Source organism: Protomyctophum parallelum, assembly GCF_964188405.1.
Source record: "Protomyctophum parallelum genome assembly, chromosome: 4".
Classification (NCBI taxonomy): Eukaryota; Metazoa; Chordata; class Actinopteri; order Myctophiformes; family Myctophidae; genus Protomyctophum; species Protomyctophum parallelum.
In genome coordinates, this window is record NC_139700.1 from 32,719,230 (window position 1) to 32,745,964 (window position 26,735).

At 43.0% G+C, this 26,735-nt stretch overlaps 1 protein-coding gene across 1 annotated transcript in view; it reads left to right on the forward strand.

The window, feature by feature from the left end:
- The window catches only part of LOC310857788 (neural-cadherin-like), a gene marked incomplete at its 5' end in the record, with an annotated part of 256,098 nt that overhangs the window by 212,795 nt on the left and 16,568 nt on the right, over window positions 1–26,735 (forward strand). Inside the window, 6 exons of the mRNA XM_083763673.1 lie at window positions 4,545–4,672; window positions 7,549–7,676; window positions 9,496–9,619; window positions 13,547–13,736; window positions 14,437–14,603; window positions 24,149–24,413. Coding sequence (XP_083619799.1) covers window positions 4,545–4,672; window positions 7,549–7,676; window positions 9,496–9,619; window positions 13,547–13,736; window positions 14,437–14,603; window positions 24,149–24,413 — 1,002 coding nt within the window. The remainder of the gene's footprint in view (window positions 1–4,544; window positions 4,673–7,548; window positions 7,677–9,495; window positions 9,620–13,546; window positions 13,737–14,436; window positions 14,604–24,148; window positions 24,414–26,735) is intronic.

Genomic DNA, 26,735 nt, shown 5'->3' on the forward strand with positions numbered 1-26,735 from the left:
GATGTCCTTGTCTTTGTCAACATGTACTGTAGACAACAGCCTCTTACAAGTTGCTCCCTCCCACTCACTTGTAAACCTGCTGGCTCTTACATTCCCGTCCTTGAAGCGGTAGAAAGAGCCACTGTCAGTCATCATCATCAGCAACACAACATCAAGGTTTCAAAGAACAGTAAAGCGTCTTTGTGTACTCTCCTATGTGAAACCCACAGTAGTTCACCAGTCTCTTGTAAACACAAGACAAACAAATAGAAATATAATATAATGATAGTGTTGACAGAAAAACACTACAGTACATACTTTTAAATGTACAGTACTGTACTCACATCATAAATATTTCTTGCCTTGCCATAACATGGTTTACCTATTGGACCCCAGTCAGACAGGGACAGTACTAGTTTGTATTTTGAATCAAGGAGAATCAAGAGCAGTCTTCCCAAGTCCACTTAAGCTTGTTTGTCTGCAAACTGTGCAAAGTAGCTTGTAAAAATTGGTGTTTTTATTTTTATTTCATTTTTGTCTGATTTGCTGACAGTGTAAAGAGTAAGCTGCAGTCAAGTTAGAATTAGCTACATTGGTGTGAAAAGTAGACATTCATTGAGATGGAATGGAAGGGAGACAAATACCCAATAATACATACAATATATTCAGCTGTATGATACGTAGCTTCAGTCAGTCAGTTCAGTCAGATATACTCGAGGGGCTCATTCAGTGTTGTGCAAGACTCACCCATGTCATTCGCTGACGTTGACAATCAGCTGACTAATTGGGCCGGCGGGGTATTTAAGCTCACCTAAGACTGGATTATTCCTGTGTTCTTCCTCTGCATATATGTTGCTGGTGTTGTTTGCTCCCACCGCCACCTCTGCTATTCCTGTGTGGGGGGGGGGGTGGGTTGTTATTATGTTGTATATCTATCTCCCTGCTTTTTATTATTTTTATAAATCTTTTTATTGATATTTTCACTGAAAGATATCCCAGGATCAGGTAGACACAGTAATAGTCATGATCACAGATCATATTCCGTGGGTAATATGTCAGATTTAAAGTAAGTACAACATAACATCTGAGTTATTTTGTTTGCATGTAATAGGTACAGAGATAAATAATAAGGTGACTATGCTACTGAACACCCCGAGCCCCTCCCACAAAGTAAAAGAGATATATATTTTCTCACCTTCATACCCAATTTGATAATAATTATGCCAATTCCCAGTTCCCCTGCTTAGTGGACCATCCCTGCAAATCCTCACAGAAGGTCATTGGGAGGATAAAGATAGTCACGGGTCTCCTCCGATACCCGAGCTTCTATCTCCCTGCTTTTAATGGTTAATGATGGGTGTATAATTGTGCCAAGCAGGGAGAAAAACGTAGCAGAGCTGAAAGGCAAGATAACATATTATATTCACACTTGTATTCTCATTCTGTTGCCATGCAAAACACAGCTTGATTCGCCAACAACAAACAAATCATCCTCACAGCCAAAATATCCACTTTATTGGTTTTTGGTCATTTTATAGCCACAGTTGTCCTCTTTCACACAATGTGACTACCACACCACAGACACATAAGATATTTGAACTATTTTGTATCTTTTCATCCATTTGGCGATTTTCTCTTTCGGAACACAATTCTTAACTCGCTCTTATATAACCACTTTTTTTTTATCCTACCAATACCATGATCGCACAGGGTGTACCTGAATGTCTCAGGACACTCATAGTGAAAAAAACATGTACTTTTTCCGCTATAGTCATTTGTTCGGACATACAGTACGTTCTCTCACTAAGACGCATTGTCAGTGTGGTTACACCATTCAATAGTGTGTACTTTGCATAGACTAGCTCATGTGAATTGATACAATGTAATTGATACAAGTTAAAAAAGTAATATTTGTACAGTAAATATTTCAGTTGTGGCGAAGCAATGTAGTGCATATGGATTGGGTGGCGGGCAACATTTTTTGTGCATGGAGAGATGTGTGCTAACGGAGTGGTTTGGTAGGAGAAGGGAAACGGATAAACAGCCTTTCCATTAGGGTGGAAGGATCTATCGTGAGACACCCATTCAATATTTGTGTTGTTAATTATGTTTAAAAAATGTCATCGTATCACAACACTTTAAATGTAGATTGTACTACAGTATATGGGTCCAAGAGGTGAAACAGATGTGGATGTTTTATTAACACATTTTCTTGGGACCGTGTGTGTGTGTGGTTGTGTGTGTGTGTGCGTGCGTGTACGCGTGCGTGCGTGCATCTTAGCATTTTAATACACTTTTCAATTGAGGGACTGTCTGATGTAGGCTATTTACTGCATGTAATCATGGGTAACGGGGCAGAGAATGGCTCCATTATTGACAGGCGAGGTGTGTCTGGTTTGTATTTTGATATAATCACGGGTGACGGGTCGGTCTACGGGTCTGAATATTGATGGCAGAGCGGTTGTGGCTTTTTAAAAGTGGACCCGTGTAGGTCTCTTGTTTGCGTGCGTCCGTGCGTGTGTGGATTAGTTGCTTCATTTGTTGCTTTTGAACTATTTACAATTTAGGCATTTAGCAGACTTAATCCAGAGCGATTTACAGTAAGCAACTCAGTGAGTCTACAGTTCTGATTGCAATGGGAAGTTCATTCCATTGTTTTGGAACCAGAAGGGATAATAATAATAATAATACACTTTATTGCATAAGGAGAAGAGACTGGAGCAGCATGGACATTTAGAGCCTTTTATTTAGGTGCTGAGTATACAAAAGACTAACGTTTCGACCTTGCGGTCTTCATCAGAGTCATCATGACGCCTGAGGGCGAGAAACGACCTTGCCCTAAAGTGAGAGGTCGCGTGCACGCATCCGCCTCGTTGACGGCAGACGGCTGGGTGAGCGCTGGCGCTTTGGGGTCAGATCAACATGGAATAAATTCTGTACTAGCCATATAAGGAGCATGTCTTGAGTGTACAGAGTTTGATGAGGTCAGATCAACATATGGAATGTCAGAACACATCAGTATGGAGATCTAAGGGTGGTAGCGGGATTCTGATTTTACGGGGGCCAGTTTTGAATTGCAGCTGTCCGTAGGTGCCCTTTGAGAGCGGTTTTGAAGGAGTCAAGGGATTTGCATGTCTGTTGGTAGAGCGTTCCACATTTTTGTGGAATGGGAGCAAAATTAATTTAGTCCCTTGTTAGTGCCGAATCTGGGTTGCACATGGTTAGTTGAACTCCCTCTGGTGTTGTGGGTGTGTACTTTGTTTACATTAAGGAAGTATTTAGACAGGTACATCTTGGTGGTGTAGTGAATCTTGTGGACCAGACCCATTGCAAGATACTGTATACTGTCGTCAACCCTAAGCCATTCCAGCCTGTCAAAGTGGGCAGCGGTGAGGTGGGTTTCAGGAGTGAGGCCATTCATCTTTTCTTATGATAATATTGTCACCCACTCTAACCAAGAAGTCATATGCCTTGCTGAGATACAGTGTTCCGTACACCTCCAACATCTGTTCTCTCCCCTCCAGGTAGGATTGCATCCAGCTCACAAAACCAATTGCTTTTAGCTTGGTGACCAGTATGGAGTGGTTCACGGTGTCAAAAGCCTTTTGGAGGTCCAGCATGACCATGCCGCAGTATTTGCCAGCATCCACTTCATGTTTGATTTGGTCGCTCAAATTGAGGAGGCATGTGTCAGTGGAGTGGGATGTTCTGAAGCCAGATTGGAATTTCTTTTTTTTGTGGCAAGATACTTTTCAACCTGTTCATTTTCCATCACTTTCGAGATAGACTAAGAATAGAAATAGGGCAGTAGTTGCCGGGGTCTAATTTGCTCTCTTTCTTGTGCAGGGGGGTTACTTTGGCCCTGTTTGATGGAGAGGTTTATTATGTGGGTGATGACTGGAGCTATAGAGATGGCTGATTCTCTTTGAAATTTGGAGGGAATATTGTCATGGCCAGTGGCCTTGTGGGGTTGAAGGGCAAAGGATCTCCATATATGGGCTTAACTGCGACAGCAGGTCGCATTTACTATGACATCAGGGTCTCCACATCTCCATCCCTGATGATGTCACATGATGTCACGAGACCTGGGCACCATATATGGTGCCCGACACACTAACTGACAGGAAATGCTCGATTCCATGTAGTTAACTGCGACCTTCGGTCACAATAAAATTATTTAAAAGGTTAAAAAGACACACAAGAAACCGTTAGCAGCAGACCTACACGATTTGTAGAATGTATGAACATCTGTTGTATACTACAGTGCACTCATTCATAGAAGGTATCTGTACATAATGTACGCGTATCCTTCTCTGTACAGTATAGTGCAAGTAACATTGAGGAAAAACAAGCTATTTACAGATGAATGCTAGTATTGTTATTATTTTGGCAACATTTTGATTTTAAAAGATGGGAATGGCAGAGTTAAAAGAGTTCTGTGGCCTTCCAGCCCTAGTTTGTATAAAAATCATTATTGTCCCCGTTGATTGCCTGTCCAACTTTTTAACGAGCCGAGCCGTGCTCTGCCCAGAGCTCACTGTGCTAATTGCAGCTCCTTTCCCCAGAGCTGATTGGAGGAACACCCAGTCTGAAAATGAACCACGGTTCCGGAACGCTGGTCCTGCAGCTGCCAGGCAGTGCGAGAGTGTCTGACAGACGCTGGCACCGCCTCGACGTGAAGAGCAACAGCAGAGTAAGACAACCACCCGCTATCGCTGTGTGCCTTTGTCTCTTTATTGCTCCAAAACTCTCTGCGTGCTAGAATCTGACATTTCTATTGTTCCGACACTCAAAACCGCTTCACGCTGCTTGACAAACGGCCTGCCTCCGGGGAGGAATAACTGATGAATGCGTTTTAAAAGTTGACATTTTTATAGAAACAGAAATTGGTGAATGACGGAGTGGGTCTTTTCTTACCCTGCATTAAGTGCATTATACTTTGTTGCGTGTGGGCATTGCGCACCGAGCATCCAATCTACAAGCTCACAATGCCTGGCAACGTGGCGCTTTGTGAGCTTGTAGATAGGCTATTTCACGATGCTCGACACCCGCTTGCAACCAAGTATAAATCAGGCTTAGTATTTTCACGGGACATTGTGCCATGAAAAGGATAAAGGATGATAAAGGATAAATGATAGTTACATGAAATTACCAATTTTTGTCATGTGGGGATTGATGGGTTGATATTTCCCACACAAATAAATAAATAATAGGCACGTAATGGCACATCATTCATGCAACACGCACACACACACTCATGTGCGTGATAACACACACAGAAGCTTGCAGATCTGAGGGTGATCTGTGGCGGCATCTGCCAGGGTTTATTCAGCTGATCTGGTTAATAATAATAATAATAATAAAACTTTATTTGTATAGCACCTTTCATGACATCAAATGCAGCTCAAAGTGCTTTACAGAACAATGGAGAATAAAATAAAAGCAAAGCATAAAAGAAAAGCAGGGCAACGACATTAAAAAACAAGCAGTAATGCAATACAGTGAGGACATGAATAACACAAAATATAAGATCACTTAAAGGCAATGTTGTAGAAGTGGGTCTTGAGCTGAGCTTTAAAAATGTCTACAGAGGCTGCCTGACGAAGGTACAGAGGGAGCTTGTTCCATGCCGATGGCCCGTAGAAGCAAAAAGCTGCTTCCCCGTATTTTTTAGTTGCCATTTTTTTAGGCAAAGCGAGCAGGCCAGCAGTGGAAGACCTTAGCGAGCGGTTAGGCGGGTGTCCCCGGCCTTCTCCTTCGACGCTCCAAACGTGTCCACTCCTGAAGCTCTGCGCTCTGTGTCAGAGGACCTTCCTTCCCCCTGGCTCATCGTTGATGAGGGTGTGATACTGTGTCTTAGTTTTAAGTTAATACTATTAAGTTAATAGTTTATTTCTTTTTGTTTTATGCCCTGTTTGATGTAAATTTACGTCTACGTCTGATTACAAGGGGTATTTTTGATTAAGAGTTAGATGGGATCGGAATGGGATGGGATTTGGGCTATGAACTGTACAAGAGGTGAAAAACACCCCCCCAACCAAATGAAAGACTTCTCGATTTAAATACAAATTGACATGACTGGGGAAAAGGTTTGTGAGTGAATGATGGACATTTCTAGTAGGATGGAGAGATCCTTTTTAGTTGGAGGGCCCTCCAAGGCTATACCCCTCTCCCACCAACAGGGATTTGGGGCAAGGGGAAGGAGCCCCTTTGTTTTGGGTATTATTTTTATTGTATGTTTTGTTTTGCAAAGTTGTGATTGACGTATTTGCAGTGCTCAGTGTGAGCCGTGAGGGGGATACAAATGACAGGAAAGAAAACACAAGATGCAATGTAAATATGGTGAATATGAACCCTTGCAATGTGACTGCAACAGTGCAATTGTATGTTTATCTGCAAATACAAAATTTAGTTGAGAAAATAGATTAAGTACAAAACAGCCCTCTGTTTAACACAGGCAATTATTGCTATGACAAATGTACGATCTGTTGGCTGACAGCCAATAGAAACTAGGAATCCAATTACCCTTTATGCTAATGGTTAAGATGTTTGGCAGGTTCGAATCCCAGGCGTTACATACAGAAGGGAAAGGGGTACCACCGGGAAGACTGGTCATTAATTTCTTTACCACATCTTCTTTAAGTACATCCATGGATAAACTATAAATTGTCAAAATGAGTTGGCATATCCTTTATTGTTTTTAACCAACATGTATGATGTGTTATGTGCAACCTAAATAAATTAATCATAATGGAGGAAAACAATATGTTATGTCTGAATCATTGATGTATTAAAAGACGGCCTGAATTAACCTGAATTATTTAGCACAAAATTTACATTTATATCTCGAGGAAAACGCCATGTTGAAAACACCCAAGCAGGCATGGCAGGTTGATTTTAACAGTGTGTTGTAGCTAGACTGTACTATACATTGGTAGTGTATCAGCTTGCATGTTACACATAAGCTTGTATTGATACACACACACAATCTAGGCAATATCAGGCATTCTAGGACTAGATATACACACCTCATTTGAAAGCTTATGTACTTTCATAATCTGTAGACATCTGAAACATTACCGATGCGTACATGTATGTGTAATGAAGTGCTGACATATAGGTAACTTTTTATATGTTACCTATATGTAGTATTGCACTACAGCGGTATAAATATATAGAATATGTTTGCAGATGTTTTCAATACGCCATTTTCCGTGACTGCGCTGCTACTCGGCAAGCGGGTGCAGCGCAAACTACATTCAGTATGAAAGTAATAACAATTTTCAATTTAAGCATTTAGCAGACACTCTTAATCCAGAGCGACTAACGACTATAACAATAACAACAAAGGTTGTGACAATGGGCACAGACTCAAAATGCTTCCAAGCGGATTATTTATTGGCTAATTTCACTATGTTTTATGTTGCCAAACTGTTAATCAAAAAGGAACGGTTTTGAACACACAAGGTTGCTATCCGACAGTGACGATATGATGGAGATGTTTTTCTTTCAGTTATTTGTGTATTTATTTTCCAGTCTTTTCCATCCCCTGTCTTCTGTGATTTACAGGAAGTGCGCTTCACACTGGATCGATGCTCCAGTGCCATCGTCATGGAGACGGAAGGCGTGGACGCCTGGGCCATGACGGACGACCGCTCCTCTTGTGAAATCAGGGGCGTCACCCCCAGCAGGGACAAGTATGGACAATCATTTTAAACATTGTTTTCATGCAAGAAACACACAAACAAACAAACTATAGTACTATGGTAGACACTCTAATCTTTCTTGTTAAGAGCTTTAGCAATTCAGTTTCAGCTTAACCCAGCTGATGGCTGCTCAGTGCTGACCATGATGAGCATGGGGGTTGAGGCTGGGCAGTTAAGGGTTCATTGTCTTGCCCAGGGATGGTGGGGGTACCTTCTCACCCTCACCCTTATGCTTCAAATCCACATGCACCACCACCGCTTTATTTTCCTCTGCCATCTACAACGAGTATTGCATAGCCGGGTGGGGCATGGATCTTCAACTTCCATCGTTACCGACTCAGTGCTCTATGCAGCCGGGCACCGGTCTAGTGTTGATGAATGACCGGCCACGCACAAACGCATTCTCATGGAAACTATTGACCATCTGTGGCCATGCAGGTTTGGAGCGAACAATCGCTCACAAACCTCCGCGCACACCTGCCAGCGTTAGTAGCTAGCCGTGATCTTCAGACATGATTCTAAACCACATGATTCTAAACTTTTATTTCTTTTTTTTCAAGGACCCCCAGTTTGATATGCAAATTTAGGCCACAGACTCCCATTTGATATACATTTAAAATTTTGGGTTCCTAATCTACACTGTAAAAGGATCAGTGTTAACATTACTCTGAGGCCCCTTTTCCACTGGTTGGTTCCCAATGGGAACCGGTTCAGTTATTTTTGGTTCTTCTTAGTCCATGAGCCAAAGCTCCAAAATTGGAACGTTCATTTTGAATTGAGTGGGCAAAACCATACCTATATTAGATTGTTATCACCATGAAACTTCCCCAATTGAGTACTTACACGAAGACAATGATTTATTGTATTACAAATTTTACATTTTTAAATGAGGCATTATGTAGGAAAATATGCAAAATAATTGAAAATATGGAAAAGCTACTACTGTAGTATTCATTTACTTGTATTGATCCTATAAACAATTTAATATAGGTCTAGTTTTTACCACCAATTTTGGAGCTCTGGCTCATGGACTAAGAAACAAAAAGAACTGAACCGGTTCCCATTGGGAACCAACCGATGGAAAGGGGGTCTGAGAGTGTACAAATCGGGGGTTCCAATTCTACACTGTCAGAGTTTTCAGACCCATAAGGTTCCATTTGGAGCCTTAGTAGTCATTACTACCCATTACCACAGTGCTGAGCGTCTTTACAACCCCTTTCCCTGATTTCGGAATGCAAACTACAACACTTTGCTTGGAAAACATTAGGAAAATATTGACATCAGAAAGTCCCATTTTTATTATGTTCAAAACAAAACAGCATAATGACAAATTTATACACCTCCGCCTTCACACACACTATTCATATACACACTATATACACACTATTCAGTAACAGTTGTGCTACAGTAGTCAGCTTTACACATCATCAGAAGGTTCACACAAGGTTTTTCAATGTTTTATTAAACATAACAGTAAAATAAATTATTCAATCTTCCACTTTATCTCACCTATCGTACTTCCATGTACCCACATCTGAGAAACAGTGATCTTACAGTGGTTCTCAAACTTTTTCAAGTCAAGGATCCCCACATTGAAATTATTCAAAATAACTTAAAAAAATAGACTTGTAGAACTGCTATTTTAGCCAACAAAGTGGTTAAAATGATTGCGATTCTTTATTAACTATTTTAGCTGGGGACTCCCTGGAAACGCCTCCCAAGGACCCCTGGGGGTCCCCCGGACCCCACTTTGAGAAGCACAGATGCACAGAGTTCAGCGTTGCTGTGCTGAGAGTGTCATTTCTTGCAGGTACCTGAATGGAAGTCACGTGTTGCAGCTGGGAGGGGTCAAGCAGAACATATCCTACCAATATCCACAGCTGCAGCACAAGCACTTCACCGGATGCATACGCAACCTGGTCGTGGACAGCAAGGTACGGACGGAGACAGGAGAGTGCATTCTCGGGGCTAAAGGGCTACTCTTATTTTAATGATGTCTGGGAGACAAGAAACACTTTCCTGTGGTTCTAATGTGGTTAAGTGTTTTTAGATACCGTATTTCAGTATTGCAAGGTGTCCATGGGCTCCATGATGTCATCGACACTGGGCTTCCTTCCTGGACTACAATTCCCATAATGCTTTGGTGCACTGCACCTCCTTGTGGATAGGGGGAGGGCTGTCTTACTGAGACAACATGTTGTCCAAGGACTGTCTAAAGAGGACGAGACGCGAAGACCGTACGGGCAACGCCATGTTGCTCCATGGTGCTCCATGGAAGGAAAGAAACATGCGCAATGGGCTTTATGCAGCCAACACTTCCACGTTCAGCTTCCTTGGTCTCAACTGCGCATGTTTCTTTCCTTCCATGGAGCAACATGGCGTCGCCCGTACGGTCTTCGCGTCTCGTCCTTTTTAGACAGTCCTTGATGTAGTCCAGGAAATAAGTGAGCCCAGTGTCCATGACATCATGAAGCCCATGGACACTTTGAAATACTGAAATATCTATTACCTACCCCTATTAAAACCCCAGGAAAGTGTTTCTTGTCTCCCATGTCATTAAAATAAGATCTGGTTGCAAAAGGGGTGAAGTGGCCCTTAAAGTGCTGGACCGAAACAAAGTACATTTACTTGAGTACTGTGTACTTAAGTGCATTTTTTTAGTACATAATGTATTTGTAATTGTTTCCCCCCCGGGAACTGAAATCGCAAACGTATAATATAACAAAATACATACATAAATGGATGCACCTGGGACGTATCCTCAGTGATGTATCCCAAGGTCATCGGGGTTTCCAGTCTCCCAACATCATACCCCTCACTCAGGTGACCCAGCCGGGGTGATCAAGTCCCGACTTACGTCCCAGTAGCTACCCTCGATAAGTCCCATTCGGGAAAAACCAGGGCCACACAATCCGTTCCTCCTGAACTACTCTGCCGGGACTGGGAGGTACCATTCTGGCGCATGGAAGGACTAGGCTCTGTGGGTTGACTCCTGTCCGGGCCCCTCCTACGTCTCACCAGGTCCACTCCTGCTCTCACCAGGTCAGGCCCTGTGCGTTGCACCAGACTCCCAGCACCAGGCACTTTATTCAGGAATGGTGGATTCTCGAGCCGCAACGGTTCCGGAGGCTCCACCTTGCCCTTGGTGGTGCAGCAGGCTCCGCTTGAGGCTTGAATACAGTATGTTGTAATTTAACAACTTAAATTGTAAAAGAATGTGATGCACACTGTTGTGAGCATGATAGATCAACAATTTTAATACCTTTTATACCTTTTCTTTTTTGTCAAATTTTCAATACATTGATATTAAAAAGAAAACACACTTTGTGTGTGCAGTATGAGTATGTCACCAAATGGACTAGTTGCATCATGACAAAGTAAGTACAAAAGCCAAACGTCTGCCAAAGTGTCCTTGCACACAAAAGCAAGCACTCCAGTACTGTAACTGAAGCACAAATTAGACTAAATGTCTCTTGCAGAAGCTGACTAATACATGTACTTGACCAGGAATACTGTTGTCTCAACTTGGTACTTTCGTTGAATACTTTGCCCAGTGCTGCTTAAAGGTTGCCAGGGTAACACCTGTATTGTACAGTATACTGTATGAGCTCCATTGTGGGCAGGTGGTGCAGGAACACAGCGTTGTTGTGTTGTGTTGTGTTGTGTTGTGTTGTGTTGTGTTGTGTTGTGTTGTGTTGTGTTGTGTTGTGTTGTGTTGTGTAGTGTTGTGTAGTGTATTGTTGTGTTGTCTTGTGTGTAAGAGCCTCTTTCACTGACCTGTGTGGATAGAAGAGTGAGTCTGCACTGCGCCGCAGGAGTACAGCTCTTCAATAGGAATGTAAATGCACACTCAAGGCCGCAGGCCGCTGGAAGGTCTGCTGAATGCTGATGTCTCTCACTCACTCATTGCTTTATGCTCACTCTCTCTCTCTCTCTCTCTCTCTCTCTCTCTCTCTCTCTCTCTCTCTCTCTCTAAATGTTTGAGGTACTTTACTTCATATGCTTCCTGGAGGTAAATGTTGTACTTTTTTACTCCACTACTGTACATTCATTTGACAGCTTTAGTTACATGGTAACTTTGCAGAGATAGATTAATAGATTAATTTAAAAAATGTATTAAATCATCGAATCATTTGAAAATGCTGATAAGCAAGCTCAATTGCAACAGCTTTTAATAGGGGATTCACACTATGGTCCCGGGTGCGCACTCGGGACCACTTGGCAGATGTTGTGGTAGTGTGAATGATGCGTACCGTTCCCGGGAGCGGATCGCCCAACTGTCCCCGGGACCGCATGGGGGGAGGGTCTCTGGACCGTTGAAGTGTATTCAGATACGGATCGTTCCAATGTGAATGCATGCAGTCGACGAGCCAAGCGTCAACAAAAAAAAACACAGCCTCTGCACGATGCGTAACACCAGCGCATTTCTCAACGCCGCCCTTCTCCTGTTGAATCTGCTTATACGCGCAGCACCGCGCTGATCTTATTCTGCGGACTACACGTGGCTCTTGGGCTTTGCTTGGCACAGTTTCCAAAGTAAAACAAAATAATAATAATGCTAAAGTAGAATCCATAGCAAACTAATACACTGGAGCACAGAACTGACTGACACAGTGAATAGCAGGCAGGCTGACAAGTAGTATAACGGCAAAAAGCCAAAGAGGCAATGCAATTCAGTGTGTCTGGATTTATTTGAGACAATGTCGCAGAGTTGATGGTCAGTGTCCGTGCGCGCCAGCCATCAAGCACACCGTCATCAGGAGGATTAAAGTGTGTTATGCAAGTGTACCCGGGTGCGCTGTTGAATCTCGGGCAATGTGAATCATGGCCATCGGGGACCAGGCAACCGTATTCGAAAACGGTTCCAATGAAACGGATTCAGTCCGTCTCAGTGTGAATCCCCTATAAAATGCTATTTTCGGATTTAAGTGGTTAATGATAAATAATTTGAATGCATTCTGCATAATGATTTTTTTTTCTATTTTAAGTATATTTGTATGCTAATAATACATTTGTACTTTGCCATATTAAATTATGAAAGTAGAACCTTTACTTGCAACAAAGTATTTTTTTTGTGTTGGTACTTTTACTTTTAGTCCACTTTGACTTCTTCCACTCTTTCTTTCTCCGTTCTCCCTTCTCCCCCCTCTCTCTCTCTCTCTCTCTCTCTCTCTCTCTCTCTCTCTCTCTCTCTCTCTATCTAGCTACAGTATGATGCAAGAAAACTTTAACTTTCAACTATTTATTTTAAGTCCTGCCTGCACCTCACTCTGATCTCCGTCTCACTCAACTGCACCTGCTTTGGCATTGCATTTTGTGTTAAAGCCTCAATCCGTAAAGTATCATGATCTACCCAGCTCTCCCGCACAGTGCGAAATGTCTGTTGCTGAGCAGAAGGCCCAGCAAACACTTCTCAATAGAGGAGTGAAAGTTAAAGTTATAGATTATGGATTCAATATTGGATTGACCGCGTCAAATTGTTATTTATTATTTTAAGTTAACCATGACAAAAAGTACATTTCTATATTGTTCATCAGGTACAAAGTAGACCTAGTAGATCAAATAAAAGCAAACACAATAAGAAAATAACAATGAACTGATCCAGGCAAGTTCCTATGAATATCTTTCCATTGATGTGGTTGCTCAAAGGTTAAACAAGTTGATTGCTAAAGTAATTATGCAATCTCTCTCGCTCGCTTTCTCTGATTGAACTGAAGGCACTTTGGTTGATTTCTCAGTGATTAATTCACTTTCATCTGGTGTGAGTAACTTTAGACTCTCACCCTCTCTCTGCCCTTCTGTGCTGTTTCTTCTGCTCTCCTGTATACTCAACCTTTCATGTCTCCATTCATGCGTTCCAGCTCTATGACCTTGGATCTCCAGCAGAGGCCTTCAACAGTGCCCGCGGGTGCTCTCTCTTTGATGATGGCCACTGTGCTGACGGGGAGCAGCCCTCTCCCTGTGGCAACAGGGGGCACTGTTTTGCAGAGCGCGGCGGCTCCATCGGCTGCCGGTGCGAGCATGGATACACTGGGCCGCGGTGTGACCAAGGTGGGCCGCAAACATGTGTTGGAAATATAAAGAACATCTTCAAATAGTTTAACACGGCTGTTCTCAAGGACCCCCATAACTCTGAGTGTGTACAAACGGAACCGTTGAACCTGTGGCGGTTCCTTTGGTTTCATTTGTACACACAGAGTTATAGACCTGTTACACCGGGGCTCCACCGGGCACGTCAGCGTCGTGTCTCCGTCACTGTCAGGGAATGTTCCCTTTTTAATAAATGAAGGGTGGCTCCACTGCCCGTGTTGCGTGACTGCATTAAAATTGCCCCGGTTCTTTTTTTGACGCACGCGACGGAGACGCAACGCGCCCGGTGGAGCCCCAGTGTAAGGTTCCAATTGAAACCCCTCGAGGAACCCTGAGGACTTCAGCGCCCCAATTAAAAAATCTTATTAATTTCAACTTTTAGTCAAAATAAGAAATAATCTTGCATTTAGATTTTGTTTGTTAAAAAAATTATCATTTCAATAACTGTTCTCGATATGGACCCCGTGTTTTGCCATAATCATGCAGCTCTATAACAGTGACCCAGACAGCAATGGTACAAAAATTGTTATAGGCCTAGTATTTGTATTTTGTATTTGCCTTTACAGAACACAGAGCACATCTCTATGTTTTCCCATGCGAACATCGTCATTAATTAAATTTGCTATGTGTGTGTATGTTTTTTTTTCTTTTGCTGGACAAGCGGCCCCAGAGTTTTCCTTCGACGGACGGAGTCACGTTCAGTTGCAGCTGCTGTGGTCCCTGCCGGCGCGACAGCTTTGTGTGCAGGTGGGAGTTCGGACGCGCGCTGCCTCTGGTGTCATCTTCAGCCTGCAGTCACAGCGGCAGAGCGAATACCTACGTGTGGAGGTGAGTTATGATGACCTGTCACTCACATATCGCATACCTTTACTGTACATAAACGCAAGCACACACACGCACACACACACACACACACACACACACACACACACACACACACACACACGCACACACGCACACACACAGGTGTCAATACACAAAATATAATACAAAAAACTGTTGAAAATGGGGAAAGTATATACAGTTGGAGGGGCCAAGGGGGTACAGCATTAAATAAACAGAGCTATGTCACATTACATTGTGTTATAAAGTTTTTGAGTGGTGCAACCACTCAAAAACAGCAATGTCAGTGTCCTGTGTTGGTTCACCCACCTATGTGACGTTAATGAGCACCAGTATGACTATGAGTACCAGTAGGGGCGCTGTTGTGCCAGAAACAGAGAGAGAGAGACAGTGCTGCACTGTTGCCTGCTAATGAGAGAGAGAGAGAGAGAGAGAGAGAGAGAGAGGAGGGGGGGGGGGGAAGGGGAGTTGCACCACTCAGTTCACACAGGTGTGATTTATTTTAAACAAATAGCAGCATTTCTTGCAGTCACTTTAGGACAAAATGTTTCTCAAGACTATTTAAATAGTATAAATTAAAAAGCCTAGGTAGCAGCTCTGTTTACATGTGCAGTAGGTCTACTTGGTACAGTCCTTAGGGTGGTTGTATTCCATCGGCTAACATTCTTTTGTCGCAACAGTTCACAAACCTTGCTGCTGTGTTTGCACATTGTTGTATTTCTCCCAATAGATATGGGAGTTTTTTGTCGTTGGATTCAAACTCGCTTTGGGTGTGTGTAATCTGTGGGAAGTATGTGTCTCTGATGTCTTGGTATAGTGGGCAGGTGGTTAGAAAGTGAAGCTCTGTTTCCACCACATTTTGTGTGCAGTGGGTGCATATTAGTCTGTCTTCCCACACACAAACACACTGTCGCTGAGTTTGAGTTGGAGTGGAAATGTCATTGGAGTGGTGAAAGACGCTGAAACCAACTGTAGTTTTGTGTATGTGGTTGTAGTGAAGTCATCATAGTGTAGTATCTTCATGTTGCCTTGTCGCTGCCAGTATGAACGCAGCATCAACTATACGTTTGACGGCCTGAACATGTTGAGTAGTTCCCCCAGTACTGTTGTGAAGTCACGGTGAGTTGATGGACTGACACGTTAAGTCTTGGAGACGTCTGTGACAAGTATAGACAAATCCACAGAGGGTTGCCTGGGTGCGGCCATTACTGAGGTGTACCATTAAGCACAGAAGCACTGATTAGCCACACCTGGCCTACGGATCACCTGCTCCATGGATTACACCTCAGTAATGGCCGCGCCCAGGGCACCCCTCTGTGGATTTGTCTATAATGGCGCGTCTACACTGTACGCTCTCTGGCAGGTACAGCAGGAGAACAGCAGGAGAATGCTTTCTGTTAAGTCTGGGGGATTTTCTACTGTGGAGAAGCTGACAGTGAGAAAACCTTCAGGCTCACTCTGTTTAACGTTATTTTGCTGACTCTGACTAATGTTGCAGGAACAATTCCATCTAGAGAGAAAGTAATTGTGGTGGTGGTGGTGGTGCTGTTGTTTATTGTTGTTGTGATTGTTCCCCAATGTTTCGAAGGTCAGAGCCCCTGCTGTGTGTAGTAGGGCATTAACAAGTTAAGATTTTTCCCAGTCGACTTGACTGATAGTAAAGTCGAAGTTGAGTCGATGCGTCTTTTTATGACGGGGACGGGGGGGGACGTAGGTGAAATAACAACTGGACCACTTTTATGAGGACTAAACAACTGCGACTAAAGGTGAGAAAGCCTTCTAGCCAGAGCCATAGAGTAAGACAGAGTTACGACAACTCTGTTCACTTCATGAGGCCAGGCTCTTCTACATAGACTTGTATTGAATGGGGACAACCGGAAGTTTACGGAATGCATTGGGGTCTATGGGCTCGTGCGAGACATGAACCACGTGACCGGGCTGTTTTCTGCCCCCTCAATGTCGCAACTTTGTCGTACTCTGTGGCTCTGCTTCTAGCACAAAACTCTCCTTTAACAGGGGGAGCATATCAAATACAGAGCATATCAAATAGAGCCGCTAAACAACATGGTGCGCGCACAGTGATGGGGATTTCTTGACTTTCGACTTCTCCTAATTTGGGTTGACTTGTGTTAATGACATTGACTTGTCGAGAAATCGACTTTTTAATGAATGCCCTAGTGTCAAGCCATTCAAAAGACACATTTCAAGAATGAAATTCACACAAGCTACATGCTTTGACAATGTAGCTTAACCACTTCCAACCTGGCCTCCCTATTCTGTGGTTATGTTTTTGTTTTTTTTGAGTGGTGCAACCACTCCAATGACCAGCAATGTGTGTCCCTCCGTATGTCCCTCCCTGGGTATGTCCCTATGTCTGTTTAGGGTATCAACCAAGCCCCCAGTAAGGCTATCCAACGTTGAAGATGCCACTACCTACTGGTGAAATGAGGAATTGCAGCACTTTAATGGAGGTGGACGGACGTTCATGACGTCACGTGCGTAATCCCGGACCTCAAAATTGAGGTCCGGAGCTAGGCTAAACTTCCACTCGCTCGAGCCATTGAGTTATAATTATACTTCCGGCAGTCTTCCGGGTTCTTCAAAACGCCACTGAGCAACTTCCACTGAAATGAATATCGGGGGGCAGGGCTAACGCTCCGGTTCGGTCTCTATCCTTTATAGCTCTATGGTACCAACAGGTGACAAAGTGGCGCTGTTGAGCTTCACACTGTGCACAGGTGCATGATGGGAAGCTGAGTTTTTTGTGTAACAGTGCAGTAGAGACTGCGGTGTAGGGGTGACAAAGGCTGCAGACACAATAGCGTTTGTTGACCACCAAGTGTCACTGTTGTGCAGCAACAGTGACACACACACGCACGCACGCACTCACACACACACACACACACACACACACACACACGTACAGTACAGTACAGTACAGTACAGTACAGTACAGTACAGTACAGTACAGTACAGTACAGTACAGTACAGTACAGTACAGTACCACTCAGTTCAGACGGGTCTGATTTTTTTTAATAGAAAATAGCTAATATCTATGAGCTATTTTCACATGAGACGGTCATAATCGTCAACATGTAAAAGTTTAAAATACGGCTGAAGTTGCTGAAGCTTGTTGACCAGTGGTGGAAGGTATACCTTTACACAAGTAAGTATGCACCATATTTTCTAAGTATGCTTTCCAGATTCTGTGAAAGAGTATATTTCTCTGATGTTCTCTCCCTGTAGTTGGTTGCATTGGCAGTTCCTGTTTGTTTATTCTTCGTGCTTCTGTCTTCTTCACATGAGTCTCTATGGGGGAAAATCCATGCCAATATTATGTGAAAAAGAAGCGTGCAAATGCACAGAGACTTTAGTCGCTTGTATATCTGCTGTTAATGGTGTGTTTCGTCTATTTTTGTGTTTACAGTAAAATGTACCTGCCTTGCACTAATGCATGCTTCAACGAGGAATGCTAACAATCGAAGCATGCTAGTTAGCTCACGCATCGTACGGACTGGTCTAGTTTATTGTAACCACAGTTTACATTAGTGTATGTGTTTATTTCTATTTTTATATAAAAGCAACAAAATACATTTTCGTTGTGGCTTGAGTGTTTATTGCACAGTAATTGAGAAATTGCACAGTTTTGTCGGGAAACGGCGAGCCTTGTCAGAGGGAAATCGCTTGGTTAAATGTCCATATCAAGTGATATCTGAAAAGTGTGTGAGAGAGAGAGCTATAGTAAGAAGAATATGCAGATGAATATAAATGGTTCTCTCTGTCTCTCCCTCCCATCAATAAAGATCTATCATAAGAATGTCAAGAGTTACCATGTGGGAGCCCCCAGGGGTCCCCGAACCTAATGCGCCCAGAGAGGCAACACGATTCCAACAAGCCCACCCCCGTCCAAAACGGTTGAGAAATGACAGAGTTACCATTTGGGGGTCCCTGGGGGGTCACGGGGGGTCCCCGAACCTCCAAAACCCTGAGAACGCCCCCAGGGGGGCGACACGATTGCAACGAGCCCACCCCCGTCCAAAATGGTTGAGAAATGACAGAGTTACCATTTGGGGGTCCCTGGGGGGCCCGGGGAGTCCCCGAACCTCCAAAACCCTGAGAACGATTCCAACGAGCCCACCCCCGTCCAAAACTTTGGGTAGAGGAAAAGGCCTCACGTGATTGGCTCTCAGCCGTCATGTGATCTTTGGCAGTGATTTCACTGGGGAACCAAAAAAAGCATCTGTAACTCAGGTTGGCATTTTTTCTGTTCGTAAGTCCAAACACAAAAAAACACTATCCGTATATTTTACGCATTTTCTTTTTACAGATTGTTTTTTTACACATTTTTCTTTTACAGATTGTTTTTTTACGCATTTTTCTTTTACAGATTGTTTTTTTACGCATTTCTTTTTACAGATTGTTTTTTTACGCATTTTCTTTTTACGGATTGTTTTTTTACGCATTTTTCTTTTACAGATTGTTTTTTTACGCATTTTTCTTTTGCAGATTGTTTTTTCACGCATTTTCTTTTTACGGATTGTTTTTTTACGCATTTTTCTTTTACAGATTGTTTTTTTTACGTATTTTCTTTTACGAACACACACATAATATTGGCATGGATTTTCCCCCATAGTCTTCAGGACGGTCTTCAGAGAGTCGTGTTAGCTTAGACTGTGCACGATATGTTTAAGGCAGTGGTGCACTGCTGACATACTGTACTGTATTCTGCTGTTAGCAGAATCAGAGTCTTGAGGGATCTGAAATGACCAAACCTGCCTACCTAGTATAGATTTCTGTCCACAGCAGACATAAATGGTGCCATAAGAAAAAGAGTACTTCTTCCAACAATGATGTTGGCACCCAATTAACACACCTTCCCTATGGAATACATTACCTCAAGGCCTGACACATTCCTGAATGAAATGTCAGCCACATGAAATCTTTCATGTGGCTGACTGACAAGCTGACTGCATGGTTGCTAAATGGCTCGGGCAAGCACATTATTTTACAGCGAACCTGCCAACTGTGTCCACTCTACTGCCAGCATCATTTTTCAACTAGGCCTGTCACAACTATTAAATAATCGCTTGCTCGCAATTATTTAGCATAATTGCAATTAATTGGCATAATCATCATAATCATGTTATAAAGTGAAATCTTTTCAGAAATAGTGGAAAAAGCTGATATAGCTCACAACACGTCTCATCACGACGTGTTGTGAGCTTGTATATCGGCTATTTTCAAAATATTTTGTATACATTTTAAACTTGAGACATTCTGCACAATGAAGTATATTTTGATGCCAATACTTTTTTGCTTTTACTCAGATTCATATTTAATATGGGACATACTTGTAACGGAGTATCATCTACATTGCAATATTGATACTTTTACTCAAGTAAAACGTACTTCTTCCATGCATCACTGACGGAGCAAAGGAAACAGGCTTTAGCAGCCTGTCTTGTAACATATAGTACGTGGCTGTGGAGCATCTCTGTGAAAGCCTCTCTCTCTCCAGAGTTGAAAGAAACTGTGAAAAAAATAACACAAAGTCATCTGATGTCTGTCTCCCACCCTCGCCTCGCCGCTGAAACGTTCTCAGGCAGCCTGTCTCAGAGCTCTCAGAAACACTTGGGCGCAGCAGCAGCCCTGGTGCGTCTGCAGACAACAAGCCTTAATTTAAAGGGCTGTCTTAAAGTGTAGAAATGGGCTAGAGTGCATTCTGAATAAATAAGCACGCATCCACTCTTAGGGATTAGGGAAAAAAATAAAAGCAGCTCCTTCACGGAGGAAGGTGTCTGCATGAAAGAGACGATTTATCTAACGAGACGTTTTCTTTTTTTTATACGGATGTCGCTGCAATGGACGGCTTTGTTTGAAACGTTAATTATCTTAACTGTGGTTTATCTCTAAAATCATAATTTGATTTGAATCTGATTTGAAGTCCCAGTTTGGGGAGGTGGGGGGGGATGAGACAATTAACCTACTGATATTTACACTATGACATACTGTAGTGACTATACTGTATCATGTGTGCATGTGTGTGTGGGCGCATCAGACAATGAGTACAATGGGTATTGGATAACTACAGGGGCATGCTTTCATTCTCAATGGGCATCAACCTAATATTTGTAAAACCCACAGTCACTATGAAAGGAAAAAAAGACCAAAAAGGCAACTCTACAAGCTCACAATTGTGCCACGATGGGACTTGTGAGCTTGTACTGTGGTAGACTGATGATTTCACTCTTATTATGACAAATTAAGTGTAATCTATGCCATTACTGCAAGAATGCATGCTTGTATGTGCACATACAAGCATGCATATATACATACATACAGTATGTGCACTAGTGGGATTCGGAATCGGGAGGTGTTTGCCTCCCAGTCCCCCCCCCCCCCCTCCCACTGGGTTAGTACAGGGTGGACTCATGTGTTCCACTGTGCATTGAATTATCCTAGCTGCCCCACTTTCCAATTAAGGCGGTGACATGTACAAGCTGCCGTTACAGGAGCCCCTCCCAGCGTCGGCTCGTTGTGTTCGCTCATCCTTAAACCCGCTGAAGATAATTGTTGTTCCTTTTATAACCTGCCTTCCGGGTGCCTCGCTGTCGCTGCCATGTACCACTGCAGTACTGTCTGGCAGCTTTGCTAAACATACCAAGCTGCAAATCCGAAAGCTGCATGAATTAACGTTTTAAATCAAGCTTCCGCTGAGCTTTGACGCCTACGATCTTCTGTAAATACCAAAATGTCACAGTTCTTTTTTGTTCATACTTACAGTAAATAGCGATGTCAGTCACCTGTGGGATCCCGTCTCAGCAGGGGAACACGGCCTACTTTTAGTTGATGCTGTTTTATTCAGATCAAAGCAAAGCCCAGAGTGAATCTTTGGAAATGACTGCTAAAGTAGCTCTAAGTTTCCAGCTTGTACAGTAGATCTGCTATTTTTCTGCGTGCAACACTAATTAATCCATCAGGCTTGAGTCATGTACTCTTTCAAGTAATTTATTTTTGGTAGCAGCACCGACGGAAACTCCTCAGCAATGTTGGGCATTACGATAATTAGTTATACTGTAGTTACTGTACTGGTTACTGCTTTCAAAACAACTGATTTACTAACTGGGATAATCTAAATGTAATGAATTAATTTGAATGAAGTTACTGGGAAAATGTACATTCTCTGCTTTTTTTGTGAAAAAAAGACTAAGCAAAAGCTTTGTTTAAAAGGTATATTTTGAATCCGTAGATTGATTGTGGGGCTCTCAAATGGTCAGGGAGGGCATTCCACGTGGGGCAGTGGAGCAGAACGCCCCATGGTGCAGAGTGTGGCCATGGGGGAAAGGAGAACATTGATAATTTGTACAAATATTGGCCATTCTAAACATTGATTTACCTATAGATCTGAGTGGTTCCCGGGGGTTGGCGAGTAAACAATTGTTACATATTACATATCGTTTCTGTCGGGTGCTAGCCTGGAATTAGCATGACTGATAAGGTGGATTTACTCACACGTTGTTCCACGGTATCAGCAACAAGTGAATGAAGCAGGGATGTGCACACATACAGGTACAGTAGACATCAAAGGCATCTCCAGTAGATAAAGCGTGCTGGGTTGCGCCCTGCAGATCTACAAGCTCTCAATGCGTTACAGCGCGACTCGTGTGAGCTTGTAGATCTTCTATTTTTGCATTTTTTTGTCCAAAAGTGCCCTCTTCCGGGATTTTAGCCCCTGCCTGGCTAACATTCTCTGCACATACCTGGAGTGAAGTGGTGCAAGCTCGTATGCTCCTAACTGTTACTTTTCATTTGAATAAAACAGCTGATCTACAAGCTTGCAGAGCGATGCATTGTGTGCTTGTAGATCGGCAATCTTTGCTTCTTTTGGGTGACACTGTAGTACGATGAAGTAGGGCCTTCATTATTTTTCTGCCATCTACGAACATGTTCGGACTCCCTGGGCTAGGATAGGCAGGTGCCAACCACGAACATGTTCGTAGACCCCCGTATACATAATTATATGAAAGTGGCTACCGTGAATTTACCTTTTAGCATTGCTCCGGTGGTGTCCACCGGCAAATAAGGGACCACCATTCTTGATGACGTAACTACGGTGTGTGTGTGTGTGTGTGTGTGTGTGTGTGTGTGTGTGTGTGTGTGTGTGTGTGTGTGTGTGTGTGTGTGTGTGCGAGCGTGCATGGTGTGCAAACTTGTTTCTTTGTATAGGCCTACCATTGCTATTGAGTAAATGTCTGTATATCGTTGCTGTCGAGAGATGAACCTCATATCTCCACAACTTTGTGTGTTTTCTCGTAAATTAATGCCCCTACTTCAACATACCGTATTTTGCCGAATTTAAGACGACTCTGATTATAAGACTCAAGACTCATTTGTGGAAAAATGTTGTGTTGTGTGTGTGTGTGTGTGTGTGTGTGTGTGTGTGTGTGTGTGTGTGTGGGTCAATAACGGGTCTAAAGGATTTAGAACAGCAGCTGTAATAGACATTAGTTAGTACTTGCTCACAAGTAGACGATGTATGGCCTACTTGTGTGCAAGGCGCAAGTTGGCACCTCGACAGAGTGCATATCTAGTTATTGTTGTCTCCCCCGACTGAACACATTAATTGCCGGAACTTTGTCCGTCCATCCGTGTGTGTCTGTGTACCATTGAACTGATTGGCATGAAACCTTGCATGCACACTCCCTGGAGGCCAAGTAAAAACCTCTGCCCCAAATCTTTCACATCGGCCTGTTATACTGTAGCACCACCAGGAGGCATTAAAATAAATCATTTATTTTTATATTACTACTCCTATAGATTTTGTCCAAAGGTCACAACAATCGGTACACATTATCGCTATAGTGATCTCTAGACAGATCTGTCTGATGTTTTTTCTTTCCCTTTTTTCGTTTTGAACAAATTGCCTCAAATCATGAACGCCATGTCTGGTTGCCGTGAAACATCACTGGCCCACAATAAGCTACCTGCCACAGCGGTCAATTCATTCATGTATTAAGAAATATATACTGTATTCATAATTTAAAAAAGCTTCTCGATTGTGATGTAAACTCTAAGTACTGGACCCTCGTCTGGTTTGACAGACAGGTAGTGTGTGCAGGCTGGGTGGTGTGTGATAATCCGGTTGAAGTATTCCTTCGGTACGGTGACTGCGGCGGCGGGCCCGGGAGAACAATAACGCGACACGAGACAGTATCACGCTAAGGGTTCACAAAGGTTATTACACAAACAGGAACATATATTGTGCTGGATCCTAATGACGTGATAACAAGATATGAGACATAATAATAATAACGTGCCTACTGCAGCAAGGCTGACCTTGCTGTCTGAGATGTCTCTCGTAGCCTAACTATAAAGTATGCTACAGATCAGGCAGTACACAATACACTGTGTCTCACGTTCAAGTACACAGACATGGGCGATCATGATTTATAACAGATTGTATGATTGAAGTAATCAAGAGAATAATCACTAATAAAATAATCTCATAGTTACGTGCCTTACGTTCCCAGGTGTTCAGAGGTGTGCTGGCGGTCTTCTTCAACCTGGGAGACGGAGACTACAACCTCACGTTGCCCCGCCATCGCTTGGACAACGGAGACTGGCACGAGGTGGAGCTGGACCGCTTCGGCAGAGAGTTCACGCTGCGATTGGATGGCGGGGGCGGGAGGCGGGAGTTCACCGCCTCCCCGGGGCGGAGTCAGGAGATCATCATCGACCCGCTGGTCGTCATGCTCGGCAACTCCTTCCCCTCCGGACACAACCACAGCTTCCTGGGTATGAATTCTAACACAATGTTCATCTCACCCCTTTCAACCCCAGTCCCTATTTTGAGCATGACGTTTTATAGGCAAAATTGTATACATATAAAAAATAAAATCTCAAAGATAAAAAAGGCATGATCTACAAGCTCACAATAGGTTGCATTGCGACATGTTGTGAGCTTGTAGATCAGCTATTTTCACTATTTGTTGTATGTGGAAGTATAGGGTTTAAAGAACCCATTTTCTTATATATACTGTACTAGTGTAATTGGTCCTCACTAATACTCTGCATCTCAGAGGTGGGCTGGGGACTGTTCAGGAAGATTTCAAACTTTGTTGTTCTATTTATTTTTGTTGCAATTACAATGGCTTGAAATTTATTTCAGCATGCTCACTTTCCAAGTTAGATTGGAATCCCCATCGATGTCATTGTTGGTTGTTGTTGGTGGCTGGTTTATGAACTCTCCATAGCCAATGAGACACAGACGCCATCTTATACGGAGAATTAGAGAAGACCAATTATATTGACGATAAGATTTTAAGAGATAAGTGCTCCTTTAAAGGTATATTCAGTGATTTCACTCAAAAAACCTTTTTTGGCTGTGGGACCCACAGCCAAAGGTTTGTTGACCCCCAGGGGTTAACTGGGGACAGGGAGGAACTCCTTATATGGCCAGCACACTCTATAGTAGGGAGGATTATCACAACAAAACAAAAAAATAAGTGATATTTGAATTAAGTGAAATCACTGAATATACCTTTAAGTGCTCCCGAAGAGTGTACAAAATTATGCTGATGCTCAGACATGTGGATGGAAGAAACCAAGGTGTGAAACTATGTGAATGATTCACAGAGAAGATTGTGAGCACATCTCAAAGCCTATATTTAGGCCAGGTGCTGGATGTCAGGCATCAAGGCAAACATCAAAGAGGAGAAAGAACATCCGCACACTAGTTTCTAGAGCTCCAAGACTTATACTTTATTAAAAGGCAACAAATTGCAACGTTTCGACCTCCTAGGTCTTCATAAGGCAAAGATATTTTCCTGATGAAGAATTAAGAAAGACAAATTAGAAAGATATTTGCCTGATGAAGACCTAGTAGGTCGAAACATTGCAATTGTTGCCTCTTCATAAAAAGTAAGTCTCAGAGCTCTATTAACTAGTGTGCGGATGTTTTTTCTCCTCTATAAACTGAGAATGATTGAGTGAATGTGAATGCATGGAAGGGTGGGAGGGTGGGTGTGGGTATCACCCTGACCTCCTCAGCTTGCATATGCACCCCTGTCATAATTCATGGACTGATAAATGATTCAGCAGATCCCCTCTCCCTTCCCTTTCTCATCTCCATGGTTCACAACTTGGCCCCGAGATATTTTTATGAATCCTGAGTCTCGGGTAGACAGCGGGTGGGGGGGGGGGGGGGGGGGGAGTGCGACACTCTCATCTGATCTGATCAGTGCAGAATTGCAGATCATAGTTTTTAAACCTTTTGGGGCCAAGGACCACCACATTGATATGAAAAGGTTTTATGCCAGGGACCACCATGCAGAAGAGAAGACTTGTGTAAAACAAATATGCACAAATCTTAACATACATTTTAAGATGTTTGTGATGAACTACTTCAGCTGGGGACCCCCTGGAAACCCCCCGCTGGACCCCACTTTGAGAACCAATGCATGCAGAATGTGTAGATCAATGGTTCTCAGACTTTTTCAATGTTAGGGACCCCAAAATTGTATTTGGCCAGCGACCCCCATCTGAAAATAATGTTTAAAAATGAGTTACAAATATGTGTTAGGGTTTAGTAAGATAGGACCCAAAAGCAGAACTCAGAACCAGATGAATCCAAACTCAGGTATTTATTCACAAAAACAGGAAAAAACTAAAATAGGCTTGGGGCTGTATAGGGCTATGTTGAGCTGGTCGGCAGGCAGGCAGGCGGCGTAGAACACTGGGGGCACAAGGAGACGAGGAATTAGAAAAATATTTGATTGCAAGAAAAAAACGTAGAGCTCAGAGGCACAGTGACTTTACCGATCGTAACTGAATAAACTGGCAAGGGCTGGAGTGAAGAGCCAGGTCTTATATCAGCTGGGCTTGATGAGGAGGTGTGTAGTTCCACAGGAGGTAGATACCACGTCACAGCCCAGGTAGCCAGTCACACGCCCATGCCAGACCATATAGGGAAAAGGAAAAAAACTGAAACACAACAGAAAAACAGCCCGCCCATAACAATATGCCACATTTTTCGAATTATTTTTCTAGACCAGTTATTTTCTAATCGCTGAGGTATACAGTAGTATAGGGTTAAAGTGCTTAAAATGATTTTAATGA